Source organism: Tachysurus fulvidraco, chromosome 11, assembly GCF_022655615.1.
Source record: "Tachysurus fulvidraco isolate hzauxx_2018 chromosome 11, HZAU_PFXX_2.0, whole genome shotgun sequence".
Classification (NCBI taxonomy): Eukaryota; Metazoa; Chordata; class Actinopteri; order Siluriformes; family Bagridae; genus Tachysurus; species Tachysurus fulvidraco.
Window position 1 is genome coordinate 22,298,377 of NC_062528.1, and position 11,303 is coordinate 22,309,679.

The window sequence follows — 11,303 nt, forward strand, 5'->3', positions numbered from 1 at the left end:
AAGTTCACTTGAACTATTATCTTTGATTAATAGAATAGAATTTCCACCACAACGTGCACACACACACACACACACACACACACACACACACACACACACACACACACACACACACACACACACACACACACACACACATAAATTTAAAGATCAACACTTTATCTCACAGTGACTCTATAATGTGTGTGTTTATGTGAATCTCTCAGTTTCCTCCTCACCTTAATAATATCAACAGTCTGTTTCAGCTCCTGCACCTTCTTCTGCTTCTCCTGGATCCTCTGCTGAGATTTCATTACCTCCTCCACTAACTCATTCTGAGACCAAATAAAATACATTTCTTTATGCAACTAATTATATTAGAATATAATATAAGTATACATTAAAACACCCACATTCTCAGACAGGTAAATGTGGTGTCATCTGTGGCTTTTATCTTTTTAATATTAATGCATTTAATGTATATTTACAATCACACCCCCAGTGTCACGCAGATGAGGATGGGTTCCCCCTTGAGTCCGGTTCCTCTCAAGGTTTCTTCCTTTACCAATTTAAGGGAGTTTTTCCTTGCCACTGCTGCCTGAGTCACCTCAGACTTGCTCATAGGGGGATAAATACATACACATTGTGAACTATTTATATCTAATAATAATCTAGAATTTTTTATTCTGTCAATTCTTTTACTTTTATTATCCGTTATTTCCTTTATCATTAATTATGTTTACCTTCTGCTCTATGTTTATGTTCTGTAAAGCTGCTTTGAGACAATGTCTATTGTAAAAAGCGCTATACAAATAAACTTGAATTGAATTATTAACTAAATCTAAATATATTTATTTTAATGTATTAGAAATGAACACAACTAAACAAACTGTTTCAAAGGTTCAAATGTTTCAGAAGTCCTAGCTCCAGTCGGATTCCGCCGCACGATTTCGGATATTTCAAGAGAAGTCGCTGCCTACATGAGGACTTTGTGGAGAACAACCTCTTAATGAATAAACAAAATAACTGTCTACATACGATGCATGTCCATCATTGAACATTTGAAGGCTTCAGCACGGAGGAGCTGGTGTGATTCCATAATAAACTCAGATGATGTGCTGATTTCTGAGCTGCTCAGATGCTCCATAACTCAACTTAACTCTATATTGACCGTATCTGACTGTAGAAAAAACATTACCTGTAGGTGCACCCTCAAGTGTTTATAATAATTTGTAATCACAGTCTCTAGTGTCACCCAAATGAGGAATATGTATAACCAGATTAACACTTCTTTCCAACAACATAGTTAACATTTTCATTTCACAGTGTATGACAATAAACAGCTAAAAACAGAAATAGTAACTGACTTTTAAAAACAATAATGATATCCGGTTCTCACCTCCTTTTCAGTTCTTTCTGTTTCAGCTGTAACTGTATCATGGTCTTTGTGTTGTTTTTCCATACACAAGTGACAGATGAGGCTTTGGTCAGTACGACAGTAGATCTCCAGCAGTTTGTCATGTTCAGAGCAGATCTTCTCTTGGAGCTCTGCACAGGCTTCAACTAACTTGTGCTTCTTAAAGGCAGGAGACTGATAGTGAGGTTTAAGATGTTCCTCACAATAGGAGGCTAAACAAACCAGACAGGAATTAACAGCTTTGCGTTTTCTCCCTGTGCAGGAATCACACTCCACATCGGTCTTCTGTTTCTCTACCACTTTAGCCATAATATTCATCCGACGGAACAGTTGGAGAGTTTTGTCTGAAATGAGCTTCCTGCTTCTATGCGTTAGAACATGACAGAGTGAATGGGTGTGGTTTTAAAAACGAGTTCAGGCTTTAACCCTGTAAGGCCTGTTGTGTCCTATTTGCTACATGAGTTTCTGAGACCTCCGCACCAAACACGTTATCAATACTTTCCTGAAAATCCTGTTGTATTCAATTTGGAACGTAGGAAATATAAAGTCCATATTTGTCCGAACAAGTGTAGAAACTGCAAATGAATGTTTCAAAATATTCCAAAATATATGTTTCAAATATTCAAAATACAATGAACAACTATCGCTTTTGTTATAAAAATAAATATACATTGTTCTGTTCAGTAAATTGTGTGCCTGAGGTATCAAATATGATACAAAAGTGTGTAAAACAAAAAAAAAATTATTTTGTTTAAAGACCTAGTAAATACTTCAATTTAAGTTCAGGCTTTTAAGAAAAGTGTGTTTTAATCCATTTAAATTTAATGTATTCTATACCGGGGGACACGGTGGCTTAGTGGTTAGCACGTTCGCCTCAAACCTCCAGGGTTGGGGGTTCGATTCCCACCTCCGCCTTGTGTGTGTGGAGTTTGCATGTTCTCCCCGTGCCTCGGGGGTTTCCTCCGGGTACTCCGGTTTCCTCCCCCAGTCCAAAGACATGCATGGTAGGTTGATTGGCATCTCTGGAAAATTGTCAGTAGTGTGCGAGTGAGTGAGTGAATGAGAGTGTGTGTGCCCTGTGATGGGTTGGCACTCCGTCCAGGGTGTATCCTGCCTCGATGCCCGATGACGCCTGAGATAGGCACAGGCTCCCCGTGACCCAAGAAGTTTGGATAAGTGGTAGAAGATGAGAGAGAGAGAGAGAGAGAGAGAGAGAGAGAGAGAGAGAGAGAAATATTTGATTGTGTATTAATAACATCATCACTGGAATGTTTATGAACATAAAGTAACTGACAGCACATCACTGTTTAGGAATCAATCAACAAAAAAATGACATTTTTATGCTACAAATGCAAAAATGTATCTCAACCAAATTTAGTAGCAAAATTCAAATGTAAAAAGACCAAATCAGCTTCATAAGGAAGTCATCATTGTGAAGCAAATCCAAAGGAAAACAAATGACAAAATTTAACATGTGGAGATGGCAAACAAAAATCAAAATAAAAGCAAAGAGCTTGATGGTCAGATCAGACTTTTGAAAGCATTGAGACCGTCAGGTCGTGTCTGATAAATCGTCTGTTGCCAATGTAGCGAGATGGTTTATGGCTCCCAGGTCAGCAACAGCATCTCTTCATTTTAGTGGTTTGCTATTTCCATTTAGGTCCTGTTTTAAATATTCTCAAATCTAATTTGTTACTTCTCATTTTTTATTTATTTTAAAGTGACTCCTACAACAATCTGATTAATGACTTTTAGGACGACATCCATCTCGCTCACGGTACGGATTAGCAATAAAGTTACAGTAATCTAAATTGTAATGCAGTTATGAATACTAATAACATTTTGTGTGAATATGTTCCAGAAGAATCTGTTCATTTGTCGGTTGTAATTATGGTTGGGTATCAAAAGGAATTTTCCGGTTCCGATTCCGGTTCCAGTTCTGTTTTACGATTCCCGGTTCTGATTCCGATTCCATAATAAACGAAATGTGAAAAATAATGCACAATACTTAAACAATTCCATTTGTGTTTATTAATCACTCTTTAAATATTTTAAACAGAGCATTTCAATTCATATCTATTTAAATTTAAATAAATCCAACATCAAATTTAACTTTTTTTTTTTAGACATTTATTTAGCAGCTCGAGTGACTGATTTCTGTGGTAAGCTGCGTTAATTTGGTTGTGTGACTGTAAACAGTGTAAACAATTAATATTCATGAGGTAAGACGTGGCTATTTAAAGTGCCCGCTCAAAGAGATTTGCCCGTCATCGCATCGGAACCGCATTTGGAACCGAAACTTAAAAATTCCGCGCGGAAATAAAAAACAGAACCGGTTCTGAATAAGAACCGGTTCTCGGTTCCCAACCCTAGTTGTAATAATATTTTAGTAACTATTAGTAACCTGGTGCTCCATTCTATACCGTCACCTTTCAATTAAAAAAGGTCTTGTGCTTTCGGATTAAATGATGCGCCCACATCTCAAATAGAGCCCAGTTGGCCTCCAGAGACTGTCTTCACACTCCCACACTGGAGTAATTCATGTTATTATACTAATGTGGTAGCTTAGTGATTAAGGAATTGGACCCCTGATTGGAAGGTCGTGAGTTCAAATTCCAGATCTACCAGGTTTCCACTGCTGAGCCCTTGAGCAAGGCCCTTAACCCTCAATTGCTCAGTTGTATATAAATGAGATGAAATGTAAGTTACTCTGGATAAGGGCATTTTCCTCAATGCTGTAAATGTAAACCATTTTAAAAAGAAAACTAAATGATGTAAATATAAATATATATATATATGGGGCAGTCGTGGCCTAATGGTTAGATAATCTGATTCGTAACCCAAAGGCTGTGGGTTCGAGTCTCGGGCCAGCCACGACTGAGGTGCCCTTGAGCTAGGCACTGAACCCCCCCAACTGCTCCCCGGGCGCCGCAGCATAAATGGCTGTCCACTGCTCAGGGTGTGTGTTCACAGTGTGTGTGTTCACTGCTGTGTGTGTGCACTTTGGATGGGTTAAATGCAGAGAACAAATTCTGAGTATGGTTCACCGTACTTGGCCGTATGTCACGATTTAATCTGGATTTTTTAATTTAATTTTAATTTAATTTTTAATTTATGGGGTACCAGGAATTCACTGAGGTCAAAGTGAAAGCGAGCCAGCCATTGCATAATTGAGTTATAACTAGAACCATGAGTCTTAGGAACTGTATCCTGTATCCTCTGCAAGACATGGAAGAATAATGTGAAGAAGCTATCAAGCCGGGGTAGAATAGACGTTTCACCTCACTATCCTCCACTGGATTCTGTATTGTGGAGAAGAAAAATCTTGTACGCAGTAGTTTTTGGAATCCCCAGCTCAACTTCAGGTTCCTAGTTCAAACTGCAGTCCAAACATGTTAATTGTTCTCAGATGTTCTGTTTGTTTCAAGCTTTCAAGAAAGTGGATCACATTCTACAGTTTCTCAACCATCTTGAAAGTATTTGTGCCACTTTTAGTTGCACTGGATTTGTCCCCGAAAGCCTTCTGAATCATCCAAATAGTTTCCACTGAGGAATGTTCAAGCTTGACACTAAATTTGATGCAGATTCGTTACTCTACTTACTCGGTTATTTTGAATGCGTCAGTCACACAATACACATGCTTAGTCAATGGTGTCTTGTGCCCTACTCTCTTTGGCTGCCAGGATACATGCACAGTATGAAGTAGAGGTCTTCTTGGGTCTAAAGAAATGTACCCGACCTGAAGTGACCCGAATCACCTTTTCCCCGAACCTCCGAACCCGACGTGCATATTTTTCTTTTTTTAAGAAAGACCCGACCCAAGACAAACCGAAAAAAATTAGACCCGAGTCCGACCCGACCCGTTGGCAATTTTTTTTAACCCGACTGGACCCGAATGTTGCATAACTCTACACTAAAGTAAACCGCTACAGCGTGGATTCAAAATTGATTGACAGGTCTGTTTCAACGAAAATTAGCTTAACGCCATCCACACGTCACCAGCCACATGTCACAAGCGGTCTTGGCAAACAGAGGAGAGGTTGGAAAAGGACTCGAGTCGATGCACACAGGCGAGATACAGTAGTTCGGGTCTTCTCGGGTCCGTTCGGTAAAAACACATTCATTTTAAATTACCCGAGACCTGATGCCGCTATTATTATACCCGACCTGTGTCCGAGGCACAAGTGAAACTTAGACCCGAACTCACTCGGGTCTCGGGTTGGACCTCGGGTTTTCGGATCTTAGTGGACCCGTGAAGACCTCTAGTATGTAGCTCAAACCGTTCATTATTTTAACAATGGCTGTACTTTTTTTGGACAGACCTCACACATTACAGCATGATTCAATTCTCTCTTTACGTATCCCAGCCTTGGAAGGTAGGGTCAGAGTGCAGGGACAGCCCTGCTACAGCACCCTTGGAGCAGAGAGGGTTAAGAGCCTTGCTTAGGGGCCCAACAGCAGCAGCTTTGTGGTGCTAGGGCTTGAACTATGACTTTCCAGAGCCTTAACCACTTTAGCCACCACTGGCCACTCCAGAGGAGTGTAAATGTTAAAGATGTTAAATGTGCATCAAAGCTGTTTAATAATTTTGATCTATCTGTGTGTGACTTTCATTCTGTTTCATAATGTGGACCTTCTTAAAATATCGACTGGATGGACAAACTAGAAATTCAATGCTTGTTGGAGGCATAAAAATGTTTATTTTGAATCACATAACTTCACAGTTGAGTTATACCATAACCGGAACCCAGCGTATAGAGGCTGAGTGAATGTGGTGTGGACTCTGTGGAGGAGCCTCATGGTGTCAGACACGCTGTAGAAGGACAGAGTTCCTGCACTGTGATCCACATACACTCCTATTCTGGAGGGTGATGGACCATGGAGCTTAGTCTGTATGTTGTTGTGCCAGAAAGAGACAGAGGAAGAAGAACACCCCAGACTCCAGGACTGATTGTTATATCCAAACAAACACTGATTAGCATTTCCTTTCCTGCTGATCTCTTTATTTGAGACTGATATGGACACACTACCTCTCCACTCCACCTCCCAGTAACAGCGTTCACACACACTCTCCTTACACAACACTTGAGTCTTGGAGTCAAATCTCTCTGGATTATGAGAGTATCGCTGATCTGTCCCACTCCATGTCACCACTCTGTTCTTCTCAGACAGAATGAGTCGATGATGTACTGTGTTTGGATCCAGCGTCAGATAACAGAAATCTACAGTAATAAAATGAATATATATATAAAATTTCCAAAGGATAGATGTTAATCATGAGAAGTGTGTGTTTGTGTGTGTGTGTGTGTGTGTGTGTGTGTGTGTGTGTGTGTGTGTGTGTGTGTGTGTGTGTGTGTGTGTGTGTGTCTGTGTTATACACTTACACTGCAAAAAATCCCTGCTCTTTGCCTCTGAGGGTAAAATCATCTGACCTGCTGCAACCGTGGAGACACAGAGACACATTAGAGGCAACAAAAGACAAAGGAAACCCTTTAAATACGAATGTAAATGTACAAATGTGCAGCATTTGAATTTCAAATAAGTAACACCTCAAAACATAAGAACAAGCGACCATTTTTGAGAAGGTGAGGTGAAGCTTTGAGAATATACACCTTTTTATGTAGAATTTAAAATGTCAATAATTAAAATGTAATCACACTTTTTGTTAAATAATTTTGATTTAAAAATTCTGATAATAAAAGCCTGATGTAAAATATTATTTTATTATCGTTGTTCTTCCTGCTTACTTTCGATTTCTGTATCATGAATGTTGTGGCTCTCTGTATGATGATGCAGATCAAATGCTTGTGGTTGGATTTTGTTTAATTTCTTCTCACAGATTTGTTTGACTCCTTTTTTCAGATCTGAGAGAGATTTCTTCGTTCCATCGAATGAGAGATGTTGATTGACGGTGAAGCTGGGTGAGTCGTCACATCCAGGAGAAACACAGAGAGACAGGAAACTCTACAGAGAGGAAACACATCATAGAGAAGACACACTCGTAATCGCAAACAGGAACTTCTTGTTGCTGTAATGAGCTTTTAGGGTGTGTGTGTGTGTGTTTGTGTGTGTGTGTTTCACTCCTCACCTTTTTAGACTCCACAGTCTGTTTCTGCTCCTGCACCTTCTTCTGATCCTCCTTTAGCTCATTCTGAGACCAAATAAAACACATTTCATTATTTCTGCATCAGGAAATCAGCTTGTCAATAATAACTGAAGTGAAACAATTGAAGTGATAAAATTATGTGAACTGGTCTAAAGTTTAGTCTAAATACTTATAGCAAAAAATAAAAAACCCAAACTAAACATGATCTCACAAGCAAATAAACAAAATACAAACAAACAAACAAACAAACAAATAAATAAATAAATAAATAAATGTATATTATAAAAATATTTTATATATATATATATATATATATATATATATATATATATATATATATATATATATATATATATATATATATATATATATATACATGTATATATATATATATATATATATATATATATATATATATATATATACATATATATATATATATACTCTCTGTTTTTTTAAATAACAGAAGTTAGAGTTCATTATATTTTTAGAAGATCATTGGAGTTTCTCTTCCCTCTATCATGGACATTTACACCACACATTGCATCCGCAAAGCCAACAGCGTTGCGGACGAACTCACACACACCTCACACACACTCTTCACCCTCTTGCTGTCTGGAAAAAAGGTCTCGAAACATTCGGGCCTCATGACCAGACTGTGTAAGCCATCAGAATCCTCAATAACTGAACTGAACAGTATCGAGCACAGCACCCAAACCCAAAAATGAAAATTGTGTTATTTCCTCACCCTCAATTTGTTCCAAAACTGTATGAGTTTCTTTCTTCTGTTTAACACAAAAAATGATATTTTGAAAAATGTTGGTAATCAGACAGTTGGCAGCACCCACTGACTTTCATAGTCTATATTTTTTCCTACTGTGAAAGTCAATGGGTGCTGACATGGGTTCAAACTCATACAGTTTTGGAACAAATTGAGGGTGAGGAAATAACACAATTTTCATTTTTGGGTGAACTTTATACCTTTAAGAGCTACATTTAGCCTTAAATGTTATATGAATATGGGACCTGGAGCACAGGTTTTATCAGCTGACTGTCTTTTGTTGCTTATAGTAAATGTGAATGTTGCTAACACATAAACAGTCTTTAATAATGCTCTCAATTACATGTAGATGCATATTTTATGCGTTAGTGAGTGTGGTGGTGCCTATGGGGTGTCGCTCTAGGGTGGATGCGTATGAGGCTGGGAGGGGGGAAAAAATCACAGTATACTCACTACAAAAACTAGACTACACCACTGATAGTAGGGGAGGCACGGTACATGAAAAAACACCCGAACCGTTCGGTTCGCTTGTCTCGGTTCGGTTCGTGTGCGCGTCGCACGGTTCGACGCATGCGCAATGTAGCCCCGTGCTCAGTTTCGCTTCAGACGGTTTCACGCGAACATGCATACAGACAGTAAAAGTTATGTAAGGAGTGCTGCGGAAATGGAAAGTAGAGGAGATAATGAAGGCTGTCCGGTGTGTGTGAACATTTTGGATTTCATGTTATAAATAAAACTGTAGATAGAACTGCGCGTGTGTGTGCAAGCATTGTGCAAGATGCATTCAATATGCTAATGGCAACACTTCTAATATGACAGTTGTGTTAAGATGTTAAGCTTATGCTTGACTTTATGATTATGGCCTTTGCTATTGTTGTAAGAGCTACACTGAAGTTGGCAGTTTGATAAATGCAAGTTAATTTCAGTCTTTGTGTGCTAAAAAGGCACAAGTTCCTGTCGAGATAACGACACATGTTCTCCTTTTTTTGTTGCCAAATAAACAAAAATCGTGTCATCATCGATGTCTTCTCTCGTGCTGTATCAAAATCTCACTTAGCTTTTACTCAGAGATGTCCCAATGATGTGCCTAATGTGTCAAATTCAGTTAGTGCATGATTACTGTACATTACAAAAATGTTAATACTGTGAACCTAAATTGTGGATAATTAAGCTAATTAAGCTATATATCAAATGCTGAAGGAAATTTCTGGAGTGTTGAATATTAAAAGAAAAAAATAACAACAAGAACCGTACAGAACCGAAAACCGTGACCCTAAAACGAACCGAACTGTGGGTTTTGTGAACCGTGCCACCCCTAATATATAGTATACAGTCAGCTCTGTATATTTTTCGACATCTACTTCAGTATATTAAACATTAAACTAACAATTTTATTGCAGCTAAAGTGCAAACATTACATACATACATACATACATACATACATACATACATACATACATACATACATACGTGCTAAAGCTCTGTAACAGCGTTATAGAGAGAAAGGTGTAAGAGCAAAATGAAATGTCTTTGACTTTGATGGGTAGACTCTAAGAAAAAGGAAAAAAAAATGGGTTTATATTAAGTGGGGAGATGCGGCAGCTGTGACCCCTCGGGTCGAGGTAAATACAAAAGAGAAAAGAAAGAGAGTAAAACTATTAATTAATAACTCATCATAGTGCCTGTGGTAATTATTATTAAGCCCTTTAACCCACACACACAACACAACTACTGTATTACACCAGTGTTGATGTTTATATCATAATACGGATTTTGGCCTTCTGTCAGTTGCAGTAAGATTTCATTTGTGTCAAGTCCATAAATATTTGGACGTTGGATAAAGCTTTCATTTTAGAAACTGTGCATCCAAAACCATTTACTGTATATTAAAATCAGCTTATGTTGTTCCTGGAGATCTGCTAAACAGCTGAAGCAGACAAACAGATACATGTAATTATGAGATAAGCTGCATTAGTAAAAATCTGAGGAAATGTGGAACTTGTCTGACCTGATTTAGATGTTATGTTGTACTTAGGTCTTAGGACTGATGCCAGATTTTGTGCTTCTATGTTGCCTGAGTGCTTATGCAGCAGATTAGATAGATAAAGATAAAATATTTAAAGCAAGTTTGTTTTTCTGTTGGTTGTATAACATTTCCTGGCTTTACTTCACACAGAATGTAAGTCATGTAACTGGATAGAAATTAGATTAGAAATTCTATATGAATTTAAGAATAATATCCAGTTCTTACCTGTTTTTTAGTTCTTTCTGTTTCAGCTGAAACTGTATCATGACCTCTGTGTTGATCCATCGTACACAAGTGACAGATGAGGCTTTTGTCAGTACGACAGTAGATCTCCAGCAGTTTGTCATGTTCAGAGCAGATCTTCTCTTGGAGCTCTGCACAGGCTTCAACTAACTTGTGCTTCTTAAAGGCAGGAGACTGATCGTGAGGTTTAAGATGATCTTTACAAAAGGAGGCTAAACAAACCAGACAGGACTTGACAGCTTTGTGTTTTCGCCCGATGCAGGAATCACACTCCACATCTCCAGGTCTAGCGTAAAAGTGAGCAGGCTGAAGTTGAATCTTCTTCAGTTCCTCCACCTTTTTAGCCAGTTTGTTGTTCTTGCATAGAACATGCCTTAGTATGAAAGTATCTCCACACTGAGGACAGCTCCTCTGCTCTTTTGTATCCCAGAAGTGAATAATACACTCCTTACAGTAACTGCGGCCACAGGGAATAGTCACTGGATCCTTTAGGAGATTTTGACACAGTGGACAGATATAAAGATCATGAGATATTGAAGTCCTGGCAACTGCCATTTTTCTACAGTCACACCCTGAGAGAGAGAGAGAGAGAGAGAGAGAGAGAGAGAGAGAGAGAGAGAGAGAGAGACAGAGAGACAGAGAGACAGAGAGAGAGAGAGTCAACTGTGAATGCCACCTTGGGTTTTCGTTTTCTCTGAAATGAACTTCAATTTCCGGAGAGTATTATATTGTGTCCTACAGATGGGGCGTG

The 11,303-nt window shown here is 38.5% G+C and overlaps 2 protein-coding genes across 2 annotated transcripts; both read right to left on the reverse strand.

Moving 5' to 3' along the window:
• Positions 1 to 723: 723 nt before the first annotated feature.
• On the reverse strand, positions 724 to 1,966 carry LOC125145858 (tripartite motif-containing protein 29-like). Its single transcript, XM_047820417.1, has 2 exons — positions 1,379 to 1,966; positions 724 to 1,159 (listed from the first exon to the last, which is right to left on the reverse strand). The coding sequence occupies exons 1-2, from the start codon at positions 1,712 to 1,714 to the stop codon at positions 1,130 to 1,132; spliced, it is 366 nt and encodes a 121-aa protein (XP_047676373.1). The 5' UTR covers positions 1,715 to 1,966; the 3' UTR covers positions 724 to 1,129.
• Positions 1,967 to 6,076: 4,110 nt separating this feature from the next.
• On the reverse strand, positions 6,077 to 11,235 carry LOC113661701 (E3 ubiquitin/ISG15 ligase TRIM25-like). The gene is made up of 5 exons (XM_027176112.2): positions 10,535 to 11,235; positions 7,485 to 7,547; positions 7,144 to 7,360; positions 6,781 to 6,837; positions 6,077 to 6,618 (listed from the first exon to the last, which is right to left on the reverse strand). Exons 1-5 carry the CDS (start codon positions 11,105 to 11,107, stop codon positions 6,095 to 6,097), a joined length of 1,434 nt encoding a protein of 477 aa, XP_027031913.2. The 5' UTR covers positions 11,108 to 11,235; the 3' UTR covers positions 6,077 to 6,094.
• Between the last annotated feature and the right edge of the window lie 68 nt (positions 11,236 to 11,303).